The 23,291-nt window shown below is 42.8% G+C and overlaps 1 protein-coding gene across 1 annotated transcript in view; it reads right to left on the bottom strand.

The window, feature by feature from the left end:
* Nucleotides 1–227: 227 nt before the first annotated feature.
* Nucleotides 228–23,291, bottom strand: part of gpc3 (glypican 3) — a 242,201-nt gene continuing 219,137 nt past the window's right edge. Inside the window, exons 7-9 of the mRNA XM_042326312.1 lie at nt 1,173–1,391; nt 307–964; nt 228–250 (exon numbers count right to left, since the gene is read on the bottom strand). Coding sequence (XP_042182246.1) covers nt 228–250; nt 307–964; nt 1,173–1,391 — 900 coding nt within the window. The remainder of the gene's footprint in view (nt 251–306; nt 965–1,172; nt 1,392–23,291) is intronic.

Genomic DNA, 23,291 nt, shown 5'->3' with positions numbered 1-23,291 from the left:
TGGGAGTGAGGCCAGCGGCCTGGGGAGTGAGACCAGGGTTATTGAGAGTGAAGCCAGCGGCCTGGGGAATGAGGCCAGCGGCCTGGGGAGTGAGGCCAGCGGCCTGGGGAGTGAGGCCAGCGGCCTGGGGAGTGAGACCAGGGTTATTGGGAGTGAGGCCAGGGTTATTGGGAGTGAGGCCAGGGTTCTGGGGAGTGAGACCAGGGTTATTGGGAGTGAGGCCAGGGTTATTGGGAGTGAGGCCAGGGTTCTGGGGAGTGAGACCAGGGTTATTGGGAGTGAGGCCAGCGGCCTGGGGAGTGAGACCAGGGTTATTGAGAGTGAAGCCAGCGGCCTGGGGAATGAGGCCAGCGGCCTGGGGAGTGAGGCCAGCGGCCTGGGGAGTGAGACCAGGGTTCTGGGAGTGAGGCCAGGGTTCTGGGAGTGAGGCCAGGGTTCTGGGGAGTGAGACCAGGGTTCTGGGAAGTGAGGCCAGGGTTCTGGGAGTGAGGCCAGGGTTCTGGGGAGTGAGACCAGGGCCATTGGGAGAGAGGCCAGCGGCCTGGGGAGTGAGACCAGGGTTATTGAGAGTGAAGCCAGCGGCCTGGGGAATGAGGCCAGCGGCCTGGGGAGTGAGGCCAGCGGCCTGGGGAGTGAGGCCAGCGGCCTGGGGAGTGAGACCAGGGTTATTGGGAGTGAGACCAGGGTTCTGGGGAGTGAGGACAGCGGCCTGGGGAGTGAGACCAGGGTTCTGGGGAGTGAGACCAGGGTTATTGGGAGTGAGACCAGGGTTCTGGGGAGTGAGGCCAGCGGCCTGGGGAGTGAGACCAGGGTTCTGGGGAGTGAGACCAGGGTTATTGGGAGTGAGACCAGCGGCCTGGTGATTGAGACCAGGGGTCCCGGGGTTAAAGCAGGAATCCAGCAGGTCCACCACTTCCAGTGGTCTGGACCAGGAGATCTCAACACCCCTCTCTTCTCCATGCTCCTGATAATGGGGGGAGATGCTGCTCCAACACTGGATGGCCTTAGCCAGAATGTTCTCCTCTTTAGCTTGTCAGCTACTGCTGCTACTTTACTCAGTGTGACCTTTAATTGAGTATTTGTCTTCCTGTCTTAACTTATCAGAGACACACAGAACCAGAAGGACAGTGACCTTCAGAGACTGGAGTTGTGTCTAAAAGAAAAGTGAACACATGGCGGCGTTTGTCTGACTGACCTGCAAAGATACGTAACTGTTTACGGTGAGGGAGCGGCCCGAGCCCCGACACCCCAGCACAGTCATCCTCGTCATCACAGTCGCCACTCTCAAACCACTCCTCCTCCTCCTCTCTCGTGCTCCGTCCCTCCGGCCCTTCACCCCCACCTGACCGGGCTCTCCAGCGCTTCTCAGGCACCGTCACCAGACGCAGCAACTGTAGAGGCAGAGAGGAAAGGGTTCTAAAACATAATAAGATCACACACATATGGACTTGCCTCCCAAATGGCCTCCTATTCACTTTATAGTACACTACTATTGACCAGGGCCCGTAAGGTCCCATGTGGCTCAGTTGGTAGGGCATGGTCCTTGCAAAGCTAGGGTTGTGGGTTTGATTCCCACAGGGACCAGTGTGAGAATGTATGCACTGCTAAATGATTAAAATGTAAGAAAGAAATGTGCATTAAGTAAGATGCCATCTAGGACAAACATACGCTGACCTTATTCACACCCTTTGGTGGAATGTACATGTCCAGTACATTGGTAACATAATAATTCAGGACTTTGGTTGCTTCCCAAATGGTATCCTATTCCCTTTATTGTGCACTCTTTTTTGACCAGGGCCCATAGAGCTGTGTTAAAAAGTAGTACACTATACAGTTGAGGGAATAGGGTGCCATTTGGGAAGCAGACGTTGTAACTGCCTGACATGGGAGGAAGGCGAGGATGTGGGGGAAACTCCAGGAAAAACATTGTCAGGGCTAAAACGAGTGGTGTTTAACAAACTCCTTATATAATCACCATGCACAGAAATGTTGCTATCTAGGCCAGATGTTTTATTTCTGTGGTGATTCATCCACAGCGTAATAGCAGGCGGAGGCTGTGGCTGTTGATTACTCAGTGGTGGAAAAAGTACCCAATTGCCATACTTGAGTAAAAGTAAAGATACTTTAATAGAACATGACTCAAGTAAAATTGAAAGTTTACCCAGTAAAAGACTACTTGAGTAAAAGTCTAAAAGTATTTGGTTTTACATTCAGTTGATGTCGGAAGTTAACATTAACCTCAGCCAAATACTTTTAAACTCAGTTTTTCACAATTCCTGACATTTAATCCTAGGAAAAATGCCCTGTTTTAGGGCAGTTACGAGCCCCACTTTATTTTAAGAATGTGAAATGTCAGAATAATAGTAGAGAGAATGATTTATTTCAGGTTTTATTTCTTTCATCACATTCCTAGTGGGTCAGAAGTTTACATACACTCAATTAGTATTCGGTACCATTGCCTTTAAATTGTTTAACTTTGCTCAAACATTTCAGGTAGCCTTCCACAAGCTTCCCAGAATAAGTTTGGTGAATTTAGGCCCATTCCTCCTGACAGAGCAGGTGTAACTGAGTCAGGTTTGTAGGCCTCTTTGCTCGCACACGCTTTTTCAGTTCTGCCCACACATTTTCTCACAGGTCAGGGCTTTGTGATGGCCACTCCAATGACTTGACTTTGTTGTCCTTAAGCCATTTTGCCACAACTTTGGAAGTGTGCTTGGGGTCATTGTCCATTTGGAAGACACATTTGCGACCAAGCTTTAACTTCCTGACTGATGTCTTGAGATGTTGCTTCAATAAATCCATATAATTTTCCTCCTCATGATGCCATCTATTTTGTGAAGTGCACCAGTCCCCTCTGCAGCAAAGCACCTCCACAACATGATGCTGCCACCCCCGTGCTTCACGGTTGGGATGGTGTTCTTCGGCTTGCAAGCTTCCCCCTTTTTCCTCCAAACATAATGATGGTCATTATGGCCAAACATTTCTATTTTTGTTTCATCAGACCAGTGGACATCTCTCCAAAAAGTATGATCTTCGTCCCCATCTGCAGTTGCAAACCGTAGGCTGGCTTTTAAATGGCAGTTTTGGAGCAGTGACTTCTTCCTTGCTGAGCGGCCTTTCATGTTATGTCGATATAGGACTCGTTTTACTGTGTATATAGATACTTTTGTACATGTTTCCTCCAGCATCTTCACAAGGTACTTTGCTGTTGTTCTGGGATTGATTTGCACTTTACGCATTAAAGTACGTTAATCTCTAGGAGACAGAACTCGTCTCCTTCATCAGTGGTATGACGGCTGAGTGATCCCATGGTGTTTATACTTGAGTACTATTGTTTGTACAGATGAACGTGGTACCTTCAGGTCTCCAATTGGTTTCTGAGGTCTTGGCTGATTTCTTTTGATTTTACCATGATGTCAAGTGAAGAGGCACTGAGTTTGAAGGTAGGCCTTGAAATACATCCACAGGTACACCTCCAAATGACTCAAATTATGTCAATTAGCCTACCGGAAGCTTCTAAAGCCATGACATCATTTTCTGGAATTTTCCAAGCTGTTTAAAGGCACAGTCAACTTAGTGTATGTAGTGTATTCTGACCCACTGAAATTGTGATACAGTGAATTATTAGTTAAATAATCTGTCTGTAAACAATTGTTGGAAAAATTACTTGTGTCATGCACAAAGTAGGTGTTCTAACTGACTTGCCAAAACTATAGTTTGTTAACAAGAAATTTGTGAAATGGTTGAAAAATAAGTTTTAATGACAACCTAAGTGTATGTAAACTTCCGAATTCAACTGTATTCTTAAGTATCAAAAATACATGTAATTGCAAAAATATACTTAAGTACCAAAAGTAAAAGTATAAATCGTTTCAAATTCCTTATATTAAGGTCATCTTTTTAATTTACGGATAGCCAGGGTCACACTCCAACACATCATTTATTATCAAAGAATGTGTTTCGTGAGTCCGCTAGTCCACCAGATCAGAGGCAGTAGGGATGACCAGGGATGTTCCCTTAATTAGTATGTGAATTGGAGCATTATCGTGTAACAATTATCAGTAAAAATGTATGGAGTAAAAAGTACATCATTTTCTTTAGGAATGTATTGAAGTAAAAGTAAAAGTTGTCAAAAATATAAATAGTAAAATAAAGTACAGGTACCCCAAAAAACGACTTAAGTAGTACTTTAAAGTATTTTAACTTTACACCACTGTGTTCACTGACATATCATTTACTGGTGGAGACAGAATTACAGTATCTACACATGAAACATTGTGTGATTGTGTTGTTCTTGGCAAACACCATTGTTGGTATCTGACCAACATAGATAAACTGGCATTAAACAATGTGAATACATTGAACAGAACATCAAGATCCAACGTAGAGAAATTACTTTGTCAAAAAAAAAAACATCTCTCTGTGATTTACAAGTTAAAAAGTTAAAGTGTGTGTTGGATCTTACAAAGACAATACTGAATGTCATACATAGATAAACCCTACACTGTGTGACCCTGTATTTCATACATAGATAAACCCTACACTGTGTGAAAACATAGATTTTGTGACCTGTATTTCATTAGATAAACTACACTGTGTGACCCTGCATAGATAAACCCTACACTGTTGAGAACATAGATAAACCCTACACTTGATTTTCATACATAGATAAACCCTTTAAAAAAATTTTTTTAGACCTTTATTTAACTAGGCAAGTCAGTTGAGAACAAACTCTTATTTTCAATGACAGCCTAGGAACAGTGGGTTAACTGCCTGTTCAGGGGCAGAATGACAGATTTGTACCTTGTCAGCTCGGGGATTTGAACTTTGCAACCTTCCGGTTACTAGTCCAACACTCTTACCACTAGGCTACCCTGCCGCCCCTATACAGAATGACCCTGTATTTCATACATAGATAACCCCTATACTGAATGACCCTGTATTTCATACATAGATAACCCCTATACTGAATGACCCTGTATTTCATACATAGATAAACCCTACACTGAATGACCCTCTATTTCATACATAGATAAACCCTACACTGAATGACCCTCTATTTCATACATAGATAAACCCTACACTGAATGACCCTCTATTTCATACATAGATAAACCCTATACTGAATGACCCTCTATTTCATACATAGATAAACCCTATACTGAATGACCCTCTATTTCATACATAGATAAACCCTATACTGAATGACCCTGTATTTCATACATAGATAACCCCTATACTGAATGACCCTGTATTTCATACATAGATAAACCCTACACTGAATGACCCTCTATTTCATACATAGATAAACCCTATACTGAATGACCCTCTATTTCATACATAGATAAACCCTACACTGAATGACCCTCTATTTCATACATAGATAAACCCTACACTGAATGACCCTCTATTTCATACATAGATAACCCCTATACTGAATGACCCTGTATTTCATACATAGATACATTTTGTAGTGTATGACCCTGTATTTCATACATAGATAACCCCTATACTGAATGTTCCCATATTACATACAAAGATACATTTTGTAGTGTACGACCCCGTATTTCATACATAGATACATTTTGTAGTGTATGACCCCGTATTTCATACATAGATACATTTTGTAGTGTACGACCCCGTATTTCATACATAGATAACCCCTATACTGAATGTTCCCATATTACATACATAGATACATTTTGTAGTGTATGACCCTGTATTTCATACATAGATACATTTTGTAGTGTACGACCCCGTATTTCATACATAGATAACCCCTATACTGAATGTTCCCATATATCATACATAGATAAATCTTATAGTGCACGACCCCGTATTTCATACATAGATTAACTGTACTGAGTTGGATTCCAAAATAAATTACACATTTCAATCCAATTGAAATGTGTCACATGAGGAATGGAATAAAATAATTTTTACAGTTTAAAATAAATACAATTTGGTTTAGAATTTTACTTCAATTTCACTGCAATGGTGTAACATTAATCCCTTTTGCATGTTTTATCCAAATCAAATAAAAATATTTCCCCAATTACTTAGCTACAGAAGCTTATTATGTGTTGTGCAACACATACCGGAATTGTGTTTATTGAGATTCTGTGGCAAACCAATCAACTCGTAAATGATTTACAAACGTTTGAGAGCTGTAAATCTGGGGTATCCAAAACCAATTTCAACATTCCTCTTCAGCCAGTGCAAAATATATAATCTAACTACATGTGAGTCCTGAATGGCACCCTATTCCCTACATAGTGCACTACTTCTGACCAGGGCCCTGGTCAAAGGAAGTGCACTATATAGGGAATGGGGTGCCATTTGTAACAAATCATACATTCTGTTAAAGGACGGTCAGAACACAAGGAGGAGACACAAATCATCAAAACAACATAGTTTCATAACTGGATTGAAAACATCTGGTCATAGCTCTTGTCCTTAGGACATTGGTCTGACTTGATAACGTTATCAGTCTGAATGAAAGAACTTCGAGAAGCATCCAAACTGCATTCTTTAAATATATATGGAACTCTTGTCCTTAGGACATTGGTCTGACTTGATAATGTTAACAGTCTGAATAAAAGACCTTTGAGAAGCATCCAAACTGCATTCTTTATTATATATGAAATGACAGTATCGATTTATGAAGAGTATGTAGTGCACTACTCTTAGGGCAGGGCAGGGCTCATAGGGCTATTTTATGGTCCCTGGTCAAAAGTAGTGCACTATATAGGGAATGAGGTGCCATTTTGGACTTAGACATACAGACAGACTCGTCTCTGACCACCTCTCCACCTCCACAGCATCAGGCATAATTAAGAGGACTACCAAGGTAACATATGTGCCAAATTCCATCCTCCTCTTTCCCCTTATTCAGCCCTCCTTTCATTTTTCCATTCTGTCTCCCCTCTTTATTTTCATTGATTTCCTCCCTATGCACGTACACTACGATCAAAGGTTTGGGGTCACTTAGAAATGTCCTTGTTTTTGAAAGAAAAACACATTGTTTGTCCATTAAAATAACATCAAATTGATCAGAAATACAGTGTACCCGTAGATAGGCCTACAGTGTACCCGTAGATAGGCCTACAGTAGTACCCGTAGATAGGCCTACAGTAGTACCCGTAGATAGGCCTACAGTGTTCCCGTAGATAGGCCTACAGTGTACCCGTAGATAGGCCTACAGTAGTACCCGTAGATAGGCCTACAGTAGTACCCGTAGATAGGCCTACAGTAGTACCCGTAGATAGGCCTACAGTGTACCCGTAGATAGGCCTACAGTAGTACCCGTAGATAGGCCTACAGTGTACCCGTAGATAGGCCTACAGTAGTACCCGTAGATAGGCCTACAGTAGTACCCGTAGTGTAGACATTCCTCACAATCAAATGTCGACCGCATTATCTACCAAGAGCATTCTCTTCGATTATAATCACAGCCGCATATATTCCCCCCCAAGCAGACACATCGACGGCCCTGAACGAACTTTATTTGACTCTATGTAAACTGGAAACCACATATCCTGAGGCTGCATTCATTGTAGCTGGGGATTTTAACAAGGCTAATCTGAAAACAAGACTCCCTAAATTCTATCAGCATATCGATTGTGTTACCAGGGCTAGTAAAACCCTGGATCATTGTTATTCTAACTTCTGCGACGCATATAAGGCCCTCCCCCGCCCTCCTTTTGGAAAAGCTGACCACAAATCCATTTTGTTGCTCCCAGCCTATAGACAGAGACTAAAACAGGAAGCTCCCGCGCTCAGGTCTGTTCAACGCTGGTCCGACCAATCTGATTCCACGCTTCAAGATTGCTTTGATCACGTGGATTGGGATATGTTCCGCATTGCGTCAAACAACAACATTGACGAATACGCTGATTCGGTGAGCGAGTTCATTAGCAAGTGCATCGGCGATGTCGTACCCACAGCAACTATTAAAACATTCCCAAACCAGAACCCGTGGATTGATGGCAGCATTTGCGCAAAACTGAAAGTGTGAACCACTGCTTTTAACAAGGGCAAGGTGACCGGAAACATGACCGAATACAAACAGTGTAGATATTCCCTTCGCAAGGCAATCAAACAAGCTAAGCGACAGTATAGAGACAAAGTAGAGTCGCAATTTAACAGCTCAGACACACAAGAGGTATGTGGCAGGGTCTACAGTCAATCACGGATTACAAAAAGAAAACCAGCCCCGTCGCGGACCATGATGTCTTGCTCCCAGACAGACTAAACAACTTCTTTGCTCGCTTTGAGGACAATACAGTGCCACTGACACGGCCCGCTACCAAAACCTGTGGACTCTCCTTCACTGCAGCCAACGTGAGTAAAACATTTAAACGTGTTAACCCTCGCAAGGCTGCAGGCCCAGACGGCATCCCCAGCCGCGTCCTCAGAGCATACGCAGACCAGCTGGCTGGTGTGTTTACGGACTTATTCAATCAATCCTTATCCCAGTCTGCTGTTCCCACATGCTTCCAGAGGCCCACCATTGTTCCTGTTCCCAAGAAAGCTAAGGTAACTGAGCTAAACGACTACCTGAAGTGCTTTGAGAGACTAGTCAAGGACCATATCACCTCCACCCTACCTAACACTCTAGACCCACTCCAATTTGCTTACCGCCCAAATAGGTCCACAGACGATGCAATCTCAACCACACTGCACACTGCCCTAACCCATCTGGACAAGAGGAATACCTATGTGAGAATGCTGTTCATCGACTACAGCTCAGCATTCAACCTGGGTCTCAACCCCGCCCTGTGCAACTGGTTACTGGACTTCCTCACGGGCCGCCCCCAGGTGGTGAAGGTAGGTAACAACATCTCCACCCCGCTGACCCTCAACACTGGGGCCCCACAAGGGTGCGTTCTGAGCCCTCTCCAGTACTCCCTGTTCACCCACGACTGCGTGGCCATGCACGCCTCCAACTCAATCATCAAGTTTGCAGACGACACTACAGTGGTAGGCTTGATTACCAACAATGACGAGACGGCCTACAGGGAGGAGGTGAGGGCCCTCGGAGTGTGGTGTCAGGAAAATAACCTCACACTCAACGTCAACAAAACAAAGGAGATGATTGTGGACTTCAGGAAACAGCAGAGGGAGCACCCCCCTATCCACATCGACGGGACAGTAGTGGAGAGGGTAGTAAGTTTTAAGTTCCTCGGCGTACACATCACGGACAAACTGAATTGGTCCACCTACACAGACAGCGTGGTGAAGAAGGCGCAGCAGTGCCTCTTCAACTTCAGGAGTCTGAAGAAATTTGGCTTGTCACCAAAAGCACTCACAAACTTTTACAGATGCACAATCGAGAGCATCCTGTCGGGCTGTATCACCGCCTGGTACGGCACCTGCTCCGCCCACAACCGTAAGGCTCTCCAGAGGGTAGTGAGGTCTGCACAACGCATCACTGGTGGCAAACTACATGCCCTCCAGGACACCTACACCACCTGATGTCACAGGAAGGACATAAAGATCATCAAGGACAACAACCACCCGAGCCACTGCCTGTTCACCCCGCTATCATCCAGAAGGCGAGGTCAGTACAGGTGCATCAAAGCAGGGACCGAGAGACTGAAAAACAGCTTCTATCTCAAGGCCATCAGACTGTTAAACAGCCACCACTAACATTGAGTGGCTGCTGCCAACATACTGACTCAACTCCAGCCACTTTAATAATGTAAAAATGTATGTAAAAATGTACCACTAGCCACTTTAAACAATGGCACTTAATATAATGTTTACATACCCTACATTACTCATCTCATATGTATATACTGTACTCGATACCATCTACTTGCCTATGCCGTTCTGTACCATCACTCATTCATATATCTTTATGTACATATTCTTCATCCCTTTACACTTGTGTGTATAAGGTAGTTGTTGTGAATTGTTAGGTTAGATTACTCGTTGGTTATTACTGCATTGTCGGAACTAGAAGCACAAGCATTTCGCTACACTCTCATTAACATCTGCTAACCATGTGTATGTGACCAATAACATGTGATTTGATTTGAGAATGACATCAGTCTGAAAGATAAACAAGCTCTGTTCTCTGCCACTGCCTGCATATACAAACAGGTCTGGTATCTACAAGTAACACAAACTGTAAAGTTTAGAGAGGGAACATGCAGGCAGTACGTGTTCCTCCGAGGGAGGGCTGCCCAGCCCAACAAACCTCTATTCATATCCCCAACATTCAGACCATACATGGTGGGTGACCACATTTCTAAAAGCCTGTTCATTTGGACCCGGGGATGGAGAAACACTCATTCATAGAGATGGAATATCCATAGGAACAAACTGCATTCTATTATTTCTTGTTTTACCACCCTGAGAGAAAACGTGCGTTGCTGGGCTGTGTGAGTATCAACCCCAAAACAGCGCCTCCTAGTGACAAAACATGGCTCCCAGGTGCCTCTCCGTCTCCAGAAAAAAAGGGGAATTTTATTACAGAAGTCAATGAAAAACATTCTTCTCCCTTCTTTCCTCCTTATGAGCGATGTGAATTTAAAGCACTTAACTTTCTCGTTTAAGAAAGAATAATGTTTGCGCTCGTGTGCCAGAAGAGATTTACTGAGGTCTAGGAATTCCTTCCAGAGATCCGTTGCCTGGCAATGCAGAAAGACATTGGGAGGGGAGGAGTGTCTCACAAACAAATTAAAAAGCAAAAAAGACTGAAAGCTAATGTGGTAAAGCAAGGAAAGAAAGATGTGGTAGGGGATATTTAACAACAAAAAGGAGAGGAAGGAAAGAAAGATGTGGTAGGGGGTATTTAACAACAAAAAGGAGAGGAAGGAAAGAAAGATGTGGTAGGGGGTATTTAACAACAAAAAGGAGAGGAAGGAAAGAAAGATGTGGTAGGGGTATTTAACAACAAAAAGGAGAGGAAGGAAAGAAAGATGTGGTAGGGGTATTTAACAACAAAAAGGAGAGGAAGGAAAGAAAGATGTGGTAGGGGGTATTTAACAACAAAAAAAGGAGAGGAAGGAAAGAAAGATGTGGTAGGGGGTATTTAACAACAAAAAGGAGAGGAAGGAAAGAAAGATGTGGTAGGGGGTATTTAACAACAAAAAGGAGAGGAAGGAAAGAAAGATGTGGTAGGGGTATTTAACAACAAAAAGGAGAGGAAGGAAAGAAAGATGTGGTAGGGGATATTTAACAACAAAAAGGAGAGGAAGGAAAGAAAGATGTGGTAGGGGTATTTAACAACAAAAAGGAGAGGAAGGAAAGAAAGATGTGGTAGGGGTATTTAACAACAAAAAGGAGAGGAAGGAAAGAAAGATGTGGTAGGGGATATTTAACAACAAAAAGGAGAGGAAGGAAAGAAAGATGTGGTAGGGGTATTTAACAACAAAAAGGAGAGGAAGGAAAGAAAGATGTGGTAGGGGTATTTAACAACAAAAAGGAGAGGAAGGAAAGAAAGATGTGGTAGGGGTATTTAACAACAAAAAGGAGAGGAAGGAAAGAAAGATGTGGTAGGGGGTATTTAACAACAAAAAGGAGAGGAAGGAAAGAAAGATGTGGTAGGGGGTATTTAACAACAAAAAGGAGAGGAAGGAAAGAAAGATGTGGTAGGAAAGAAAGGGGTATTTAACAACAAAAAGGAGAGGAAGGAAAGAAAGATGTGGTAGGGGTATTTAACAACAAAAAAGGAGAGGAAGGAAAGAAAGATGTGGTAGGGGTATTTAACAACAAAAAGGAGAGGAAGGAAAGAAAGATGTGGTAGGGGTATTTAACAACAAAAAGGAGAGGAAGGAAAGAAAGATGTGGTAGGGGTATTTAACAACAAAAAGGAGAGGAAGGAAAGAAAGATGTGGTAGGGGGTATTTAACAACAAAAAGGAGAGGAAGGAAAGAAAGATGTGGTAGGGGTATTTAACAACAAAAAGGAGAGGAAGGAAAGAAAGATGTGGTAGGGGTATTTAACAACAAAAAGGAGAGGAAGGAAAGAAAGATGTGGTAGGGGTATTTAACAACAAAAAGGAGAGGAAGGAAAGAAAGATGTGGTAGGGGTATTTAACAACAAAAAGGAGAGGGAGGAAAGAAAGATGTGGTAGGGGTATTTAACAACAAAAAGGAGAGGAAGGAAAGAAAGATGTGGTAGGGGGTATTTAACAACAAAAAGGAGAGGAAGGAAAGAAAGATGTGGTAGGGGTATTTAACAACAAAAAGGAGAGGAAGGAAAGAAAGATGTGGTAGGGGTATTTAACAACAAAAAGGAGAGGAAGGAAAGAAAGATGTGGTAGGGGGTATTTAACAACAAAAAGGAGAGGAAGGAAAGAAAGATGTGGTAGGGGTATTTAACAACAAAAAGGAGAGGAAGGAAAGAAAGATGTGGTAGGGGGTATTTAACAACAAAAAGGAGAGGAAGGAAAGAAAGATGTGGTAGGGGTATTTAACAACAAAAAGGAGAGGAAGGAAAGAAAGATGTGGTAGGGGTATTTAACAACAAAAAGGAGAGGAAGGAAAGAAAGATGTGGTAGGGGTATTTAACAACAAAAAGGAGAGGAAGGAAAGAAAGATGTGGTAGGGGTATTTAACAACAAAAAGGAGAGGAAGGAAAGAAAGATGTGGTAGGGGTATTTAACAACAAAAAAAGGAGAGGAAGGAAAGAAAGATGTGGTAGGGGTATTTAACAACAAAAAGGAGAGGAAGGAAAGAAAGATGTGGTAGGGGTATTTAACAACAAAAGGAGAGGAAGGAAAGAAAGATGTGGTAGGGGTATTTAACAACAAAAAGGAGAGGAAGGAAAGAAAGATGTGGTAGGGGTATTTAACAACAAAAAAGAGGAAAGAAAGATGAAGGTAGGGGTATTTAACAAAAGAAAGAGGATGAAAGAAAGATGTGGTAGGGGTATTTAACAACAAAAAGGAGAGGAAGGAAAGAAAGATGTGGTAGGGGTATTTAACAACAAAAAGGAGAGGAAGGAAAGAAAGATGTGGTAGGGGTATTTAACAACAAAAAAGGAGAGGAAGGAAAGAAAGATGTGGTAGGGGGTATTTAACAACAAAAAGGAGAGGAAGGAAAGAAAGATGTGGTAGGGGTATTTAACAACAAAAAGGAGAGGAAGGAAAGAAAGATGTGGTAGGGGTATTTAACAACAAAAAGGAGAGGAAGGAAAGAAAGATGTGGTAGGGGTATTTAACAACAAAAAGGAGAGGAAGGAAAGAAAGATGTGGTAGGGGTATTTAACAACAAAAAGGAGAGGAAGGAAAGAAAGATGTGGTAGGGGTATTTAACAACAAAAAGGAGAGGAAGGAAAGAAAGATGTGGTAGGGGTATTTAACAACAAAAAGGAGAGGAAGGAAAGAAAGATGTGGTAGGGGGTATTTAACAACAAAAAGGAGAGGAAGGAAAGAAAGATGTGGTAGGGGTATTTAACAACAAAAAGGAGAGGAAGGAAAGAAAGATGTGGTAGGGGGTATTTAACAACAAAAAGGAGAGGAAGGAAAGAAAGATGTGGTAGGGGATATTTAACAACAAAAAGGAGAGGAAGGAAAGAAAGATGTGGTAGGGGTATTTAACAACAAAAAGGAGAGGAAGGAAAGAAAGATGTGGTAGGGGGTATTTAACAACAAAAAGGAGAGGAAGGAAAGAAAGATGTGGTAGGGGTATTTAACAACAAAAAGGAGAGGAAGGAAAGAAAGATGTGGTAGGGGTATTTAACAACAAAAAGGAGAGGAAGGAAAGAAAGATGTGGTAGGGGTATTTAACAACAAAAAGGAGAGGAAGGAAAGAAAGATGTGGTAGGGGTATTTAACAACAAAAAGGAGAGGAAGGAAAGAAAGATGTGGTAGGGGTATTTAACAACAAAAAGGAGAGGAAGGAAAGAAAGATGTGGTAGGGGTATTTAACAACAAAAAGGAGAGGAAGGAAAGAAAGATGTGGTAGGGGTATTTAACAACAAAAAGGAGAGGAAGGAAAGAAAGATGTGGTAGGGGTATTTAACAACAAAAAGGAGAGGAAGGAAAGAAAGATGTGGTAGGGGTATTTAACAACAAAAAGGAGAGGAAGGAAAGAAAGATGTGGTAGGGGTATTTAACAACAAAAAGGAGAGGAAGGAAAGAAAGATGTGGTAGGGGGTATTTAACAACAAAAAGGAGAAAGGAAGGAAAGAAAGATGTGGTAGGGGTATTTAACAACAAAAAGGAGAGGAAGGAAAGAAAGATGTGGTAGGGGGTATTTAACAACAAAAAGGAGAGGAAGGAAAGAAAGATGTGGTAGGGGTATTTAACAACAAAAAGGAGAGGAAGGAAAGAAAGATGTGGTAGGGGGTATTTAACAACAAAAAGGAGAGGAAGGAAAGAAAGATGTGGTAGGGGTATTTAACAACAAAAAGGAGAGGAAGGAAAGAAAGATGTGGTAGGGGTATTTAACAACAAAAAGGAGAGGAAGGAAAGAAAGATGTGGTAGGGGGTATTTAACAACAAAAAGGAGAGGAAGGAAAGAAAGATGTGGTAGGGGTATTTAACAACAAAAAGGAGAGGAAGGAAAGAAAGATGTGGTAGGGGTATTTAACAACAAAAAGGAGAGGAAGGAAAGAAAGATGTGGTAGGGGTATTTAACAACAAAAAGGAGAGGAAGGAAAGAAAGATGTGGTAGGGGGTATTTAACAACAAAAAGGAGAGGAAGGAAAGAAAGATGTGGTAGGGGGTATTTAACAACAAAAAGGAGAGGAAGGAAAGAAAGATGTGGTAGGGGGTATTTAACAACAAAAAGGAGAGGAAGGAAAGAAAGATGTGGTAGGGGGTATTTAACAACAAAAAGGAGAGGAAGGAAAGAAAGATGTGGTAGGGGGTATTTAACAACAAAAAGGAGAGGAAGGAAAGAAAGATGTGGTAGGGGTATTTAACAACAAAAAGGAGAGGAAGGAAAGAAAGATGTGGTAGGGGGTATTTAACAACAAAAAGGAGAGGAAGGAAAGAAAGATGTGGTAGGGGTATTTAACAACAAAAAGGAGAGGAAGGAAAGAAAGATGTGGTAGGGGTATTTAACAACAAAAAAGGAGAGGAAGGAAAGAAAGATGTGGTAGGGGTATTTAACAACAAAAAGGAGAGGAAGGAAAGAAAGATGTGGTAGGGGTATTTAACAACAAAAAGGAGAGGAAGGAAAGAAAGATGTGGTAGGGGTATTTAACAACAAAAAGGAGAGGAGGAAAGAAAGATGTGGTAGGGGTATTTAACAACAAAAAGGAGAGGAAGGAAAGAAAGATGTGGTAGGGGTATTTAACAACAAAAAGGAGAGGAAGGAAAGAAAGATGTGGTAGGGGTATTTAACAACAAAAAGGAGAGGGAGGAAAGAAAGATGTGGTAGGGGGTATTTAACAACAAAAAGGAGAGGAAGGAAAGAAAGATGTGGTAGGGGTATTTAACAACAAAAAGGAGAGGAAGGAAAGAAAGATGTGGTAGGGGGTATTTAACAACAAAAAGGAGAGGAAGGAAAGAAAGATGTGGTAGGGGTATTTAACAACAAAAAGGAGAGGAAGGAAAGAAAGATGTGGTAGGGATATTTAACAACAAAAAGGAGAGGAAGGAAAGAAAGATGTGGTAGGGGTATTTAACAACAAAAAGGAGAGGAAGGAAAGAAAGATGTGGTAGGGGTATTTAACAACAAAAAGGAGAGGAAGGAAAGAAAGATGTGGTAGGGGTATTTAACAACAAAAACCTAAAAAAAAGGAGGAAGGAAAGAAAAACCTTCCTGGAAAGTGTTCTGTCCCTTTTCAGAGTATGTTCTGAAGAGGGATGTCTAACGGACCTTAGCCACCTGCCAGACCACAGACAGAACCCCTTTCTAATACAGAGGCCACTGATCAACTCTGTTGTAATGGTGTAGAAAAATACAGAGACACAGTAATTGGCGTCAAACACTCCCTCTTTGAAAAATAGAGCTACGGTTATTCCGTGACATAGCAACATGGTATTTCCTTTCTTTCAAAACACAGAGACGCCGTAGTACACTTCTCTAAAGTGTGCTACTTTGGTACACTTGTCACTACTGTAAGTACTGCTCTCATTCAGAACACCTGCTAAATTACTAAAATGTAAATGTCTACACTTCTCTCTATGGCACAGAGATAGGACTACAGTAGTACTCCTAGATAGGCCTACAGTAGAACCTGTAGATATGCCTAGAGTAGTACCCGTAGATAGGAGTACGGTAGTACCCGTAGATAGGCCTACAGTAGTACCTGTAGGTAGGCCTAGAGTAGTACTCCTAGATAGGTCTACAGTAGTACCTGTAGATAGGCCTAGAGTAGTACTCCTAGATAGGCCTACAGTAGAACCTGTAGGTAGGCCTACAGTAGTACCCGTAGATAGGCCTACAGCAGTACCCGTAGATGGGCCTACAATGGTACCCCTAGATAGGCCTACAGTACAACCTGTAGGTAGGCCTACAGTAGTACCCGTAGATAGGCCTACAGCAGTACCTGTAGATAGGCCTACAGTAGTACCTGTAGATATGCCTACAGTAGTACCCGTAGATAGGCCTAGAGTAGTACTCCTAGATAGGCCTACAGTAGAACCTGTAGATACGCCTACAGTAGAACCTGTAGATAGGCCTACAGTAGTACCCATAGATAGGCCTACAGTAGTAGCTGAATATGCCTACAGTAGTACCCGTAGATAGGCCTACAGTATTACTCGTAGATAGGCCTACAGTATTACCCGTAGATAGGCCTACAGTATTACCCGTAGATAGGCCTACAGTAGAACCTGTAGATACGCCTACAGTAGAACCTGTAGATAGGCCTACAGTAGTATCCGTAGATAGGCCTACAGCAGTACCCGTAGATAGGCCTACAGTAGTACCCGTAGATAGGCCTACAGTATTACCCGTAGATAGGCCTACAGTATTACCCGTAGATAGGTCTACAGTAGAACCTGTAGATACGCCTACAGTAGAACCTGTAGATAGCACTACAGTAGTATCCGTAGATAGGCCTACAGCAGTACCCGTAGATAGGCCTACAGTAGTACCCGTAGATAGGCATACAGTAGTACCCGTAGATAGGCCTACAGTATTACCCGTAGATAGGCCTACAGTATTACCCGTAGATAGGCCTACAGTAGTACCCTTAGATAGGCCGACAGTAGTACCCGTAGATAGGCCTACAGTATTACTTGTAGATAGGCCTACAGTAGTACCCGTAGATAGGCCTACAGTATTACCCGTAGATAGGCCTACAGTATTACCCGTAGATAGGCCTACAGTAGTACCCGTAGATAGGCCGACAGTAGTACCCGTAGATAGGCCTACAGTATTACCCCTAGATAGGCCTACAGTATTACCCGTAGATATGCCTACAGTAGTACCCGTAGATAGGCCTACAGTATTACCCGTAGATAGGCATACAGTAGTACCCGTAGATAGGCCTACAGTATAACCCGTAGATAGGCATACAGTATTACCCGTAGATAGGCATACAGTAGTACCCATAGATAGGCCTACAGTATTACCCGTAGATAGGCCTACGGACTTACCCGTAGATAGGCCTGCAGTAGTACCCATAGATACGCCTACAGTATTACCCGTAGATAGGCCTACAGTAGTACCCTCTGAGGCTCCGTGGCTTTTGCCTGCTGGCTGTGTCTGCCATAGCTGCGGTAGCATGGGGGTGTTTGTGTCAAAAGTGGCGCTGCACTCTTGGCACAGCCGACCCACAGCGGGATCTGACAAGAGCCTCCACAGTCACCACAAGAGGCACAAATGTCAAATCACTCTGTGAGAGGGAATCTTCCGCAATAAAACAACACCAGAGATAAACTTTACTTCTCAAAAAAATAAACACATAGTGTGTTTCGTATTAAGGAAGGAAATTGGTTCTCCTTTAACTATTTCATTTGATTGAGAACTGCAGCATGGATAGAACTGGGTTTGCTAGACAGCTGGACAGAGAGAAAAAGATAAAGAGGAGGGGGGGGGTATTCAACAACAAATTCAACCCCTTCTAGACAATTTCCTGGACAAGATGTTTCACTGCAATAGTGAAGGTGTAAACTTGGCAGTTTATATGGTTTGCTGTTTGTTTGTTGTAGAACCAAAAAGTGGTGAATCACTAAAACAATACAGAAATACACTACGGAAAAAGAAGGACGGGCACATCAGAAATCAGCTCAATATAATTGAAGAATACATAGAATCTAACCATTTCTGGGAAAATTGGAAAACTCTAAACAAACGACAACACAAATAGTTATCTATCCAAAACAGAAATGTATGGATAAACCACTACTCCAATCATTTTGGTTCTATAACAAACAAACAGCAAACCATATACATAATCAGATACAAATCTTAGAATCAACTATTAAAGACTACCAGAACCCACTGGATTCTCCAATTACATTGAATGAACGACAGGACAAAATACAAACCCTCCAACCCAAAAAGGCCTGTGGGGTTGATGGTATCCCAAATGAAATGATAAAATATACAGATCACAAATGCCAATTGGCTATACTTAAACTCTAACATCATCCTCAATTCTGGCATCTTCCCCAATATTTGGAACCAAGGACTGATCACCCCAATCCACAAAAGTGGAGACAAATTTGACCCCATTAACTTCTGGGGGATTTGCAGCAACCTTGGGAAAACCCACGCCATTATCATTAACAGCAGAATTATGGATGTCCTCAGCGAAAATAATGTACTGAGCAAATGGGGGCGGGGGGGGGCAGCTTAAGCCCCACCCTCTTCAACATATACAGTGGGGCAAAAAGTATTTAGTCAGCCACCAATTGTGCAAGTTCTCCCACTTAAAAAGATGAGAGAAGCCTGTAATTTTCATCATAGGTACACTTAAACTATGACAGACAAAATTAGGGAAAAAAATCCAGAAAATCACATTGTAGGATTTTTAATGAGTTTATTTGCAAATTATGGTGGAAAATAAGTCTTTGGTCACCTACAAGCAAGCAAGATTTCTGGCTCTCACAGACCTGTAACTTCTTCTTTAAGAGGCTCCTCTATCCTCCACTCGTTACCTGTATTAATGGCACCTGTTTGAACTTGTTATCAGTATAAAAGACACCTGTCCACAACCTCAAACAGTCAAACTCCAAACTCCACTATGGCCAAGACCAAAGAGCTGTCAAAGGACACCAGAAACAAAATTGTAGACCTGCACCAGGCTGGGAAGACTGAATCTGCAATAGGGAAGCAGCTTGGTTTGAAGAAATCAACTGTGGGAGCAATTATTAGGAAATGGAAGACATACAAGACCACTGATAATCTCCCTCGATCTGGGGCTCCACGCAAGATCTCACCCCGTGGGGTCAAAATGATCACAAGAACGGTGAGCAAAAATCCCAGAACCACACGGGGGGACCTAGTGAATGAGCTGCAGAGAGCTGGGACCAAAGTAACAAAGCCTACCATCAGTACACACTACGCCGCCAGGGACTCAAATCCTGCAGTGCCAGATGTGTCCCCCTGCTTAAGCCAGTACATGTCCAGGCCCATCTGAAGTTTGCTAGAGAGCATTTGGATTATCCAGAAGAAGATTGGGAGAATGTCATATGGTCAGATGAAACCAAAATAGAACTTTTTGGTAAAAACTCAACTTGTCGTGTTTGGAGGACAAAGAATGCTGAGTTGCATCCAAAGAACACCATACCTACTGTGAAGCATGGGGGTGGAAACATCATGCTTTGGGGCTGTTTTTCTGCAAAGGGACCAGGACGACTGATCCGTGTAAAGGAAAGAATGAATGGGGCCATGTATCGTGAGATTTTGAGTGAAAACCTCCTTCCATCAGCAAGGGCATTGAAGATTAAACGTGGCTGGGTCTTTCAGCATGACAATGATCCCAAACACACCGCCCGGGCAACGAAGGAGTGGCTTCGTAAGAAGCATTTCAAGGTCCTGGAGTGACCTAACCAGTCTCCAGATCTCAACCCCATAGAAAATCTTTGGAGGAAGTTGAAAGTCCGTGTTGCCCAGCAACAGCCCCAAAACATCACTGCTCTAGAGGAGATCTGCATGGAGGAATGGGCCAAAATACCAGCAACAGTGTGTGAAAACCTTGTGAAGACTTACAGAAAACGTTTGACCTCTGTATATAACAAAGTATTGAGATAAACGTTTGTTATTGACCAAATACTTATTTTCCACCATAATTTGCAAATAAATTCATTAAAAATCCTACAATGTGATTTTCTGGAGTTTTTCTCTCATTTTGTCTGTCATAGTTGAAGTGTACCTATGATGAAAATTACAGGCCTCTCTCATTTTTTTAAGTTGGAGAACTTGCACAATTGGTGGCTGACTAAATACTTTTTTGCCCCACTGTATATCAACGAATTGGCGAGGGCACTAGAACAGTCTACAGCACCTGGCCTTCACCCTACTAGAATCTGAAGTCAAATATCTACTGTTTGTTGATGATCTGGTGCTTCTGTCCCCAACCAGGCTGTATCACATCCAGCCATGATTGGGAGTCCCATATCGTCCGGGTATCGTCCGGGTATGGCCGGGGTAGGCCGTAAATAAGTAAATAAGAATTTGTTCTTAACTGACTTGCCTAGTTAAATAAAGGTTAAATTAAAAATATAATTAAATTAAAAACAAGGAGGGCCTACAGCAGCACCTAGATCTTCTGCACAGATTCTGTCAGACCTGGGCCAGGTCTGGACAGCAACACAATTAGACCCAACCAAATCAAAAATATAATTACTTGACACATTGGAAAGAATTTACAAAAACATTTAGAAAACTAGAGTGCTATGTGACCCTTAACAGAGAGTACACGGTGGCAGATTACCTGACCACGGTGACTGACCAAAAATTAAGGAAATGTTTGACAACGTACAGACTCAGTGAAAATATCCTTGCTATTGAGAAAGGCCGCCGTGTGCACACTGCCCACAAAATTAGGTGGAAACTGAGCTGCACTTCATAACCTCCTGCCAAATGTATGACCATATTAGAGACACATATTTCCCTCAGATAACACAGACCCACAAAGAATTTGAAAATAAACCCAATTTTGATAAACTCCCTATTGGGTGAAATACCACAGTGTGCAATAACAGCAGCAAGATTTGTGACCTGTTGCCACAAGAAAAGAGCAACCAGTGAAGAACAAACACTTTTGTAAATATAACTCATATTTATGTTTACTTATTTTCCCTTTTGTACTTTAACTATTTGCACACCGTTACAACACTGTATATAGGCATAATTTGGCATTTGAAATATCTTTATTATTAGAACCTCTGCGAGTGTAATGTTTCCTGTTCATTTTTATTGTTTGTTTCACTTTTGTTTATTATCTATTCCACTTTCTTTGGTGACGTAAACATATGTTTCCCATGCCAATAAAGAGAGAGAGAGAGAGAGAGAGAGAGAGAGAGAGAGAAAGAGCATGAGAGAGAGGGAGAGAGCAAGAGAGAAAGAGAGAGACAGGGGAGAGAGAGCGAGAGAGAGAGAGAGAGAGAGACAGAGACAGAGAGCGAGAGAGAGCGAGCGAGAGAGAGAGCGAGCGAGAGCGAGAGGGAGAGAGAGGGAAGTCATAAGAGGGAAGGGCTGGCTGAAAGGCTACACACAAAGCCCAAACATGTGGCTGATTGCTCAGCCAGTGCAGGGCCAAGCCCAGACATAGTCACAGAAACCACAATGTCTGTCATAGCCTCCCAAACATGATATCTACTCCACATAGGGTCACTGTGGGCAACACGGCAGCTGCAGCTCTAGATCCAATGAAAACCTGCACTACCACTGTACCACAGGCCTTCACCTGCATCACACAGCACTGCTGCAAAAGTGAGAGCCTTTACATGGTTGAAATTACACAGCAATTACATTTTGTGTTGGGTGGTTATGTTGGTGCTCAATTGAATGCAATTCTGTTTGGCATGAGGCAGTGGAAAAGGTATTTTTCTGACCACCATAGAAAATCCAAACAACAGCAACATCATTAAAGAACAAGAAACAATAGAAAGACATCAGACAACATAACACTGAGGACAACACAACACTGAGGACAACACAACGCAACACTGAAGACAACACAACACCGAGGACAACACAACACTGAGGACAACACCACGCAACACTGAGGACAGCGCAACACTGAGGACAACACAACACAACACTGAGGACAGCACAATACAACACTGAGGACAACACAATGCAACACTGAGGACAACGCAACACTGAGGACAACACAACACAACACTGAGGACAACACAACACTGAGGACAACGCAACACTGAGGACAACACAACACAACACAACACTGAGGACAACACAACACAAAACTGAGGACAACACAACACTGAGGACAACACAACGCAACACTGAAGACAACACAACACCGAGGACAACACAACACTGAGGACAACACCACGCAACACTGAGGACAACACAACACTGAGGACAACACAACACAACACTGAGGACAGCACAATACAACACTGAGGACAACACAATGCAACACTGAGGACAACGCAACACTGAGGACAACACAACACAACACTGAGCACAACACTACACTGAGGACAACGCAACACTGAGGACAACACAACACAACACTGAGGACAACACAACACTGAGGACAACACAACACTGAGGACAACACAACGCAACACTGAGGACAACGCAACACTGAGGACAACACAACACTGAGGACAACACAACACTGAAGACAACACAACACCGAGGACAACACAACACTGAGGACAACACCACGCAACACTGAGGACAGCACAATACAACACTGAGGACAACACAATGCAACACTGAGGACAACGCAACACTGAGGACAACACAACACAACACTGAGGACAACACAACACTGAGGACAACGCAACACTGAGGACAACACAACACAAAACTGAGGACAACACAACACTGAGGACAACACAACACTGAGGACAACACAACGCAACACTGAGGACAACGCAACACTGAGGACAACACAACACTGAGGACAACACAACACAACACTGAAGACAACACAACACCGAGGACAACACAACACTGAGGACAACACCACGCAACACTGAGGACAGCACAATACAACACTGAGGACAACACAATGCAACACTGAGGACAACGCAACACTGAGGACAACACAACACAACACTGAGGACAACACAACACTGAGGACAACGCAACACTGAGGACAACACAACACAAAACTGAGGACAACACAACACTGAGGACAACACAACACTGAGGACAACACAACACTGAGGACAACACAATGCAACACTGAGGACAACGCAACACTGAGGACAACACAACACAACACTGAGG

Source organism: Oncorhynchus tshawytscha, linkage group LG08 (assembly GCF_018296145.1).
Source record: "Oncorhynchus tshawytscha isolate Ot180627B linkage group LG08, Otsh_v2.0, whole genome shotgun sequence".
Taxonomy (NCBI): Eukaryota; Metazoa; Chordata; class Actinopteri; order Salmoniformes; family Salmonidae; genus Oncorhynchus; species Oncorhynchus tshawytscha.
This window is presented reverse-complemented; position numbering and strand designations above follow the sequence as displayed.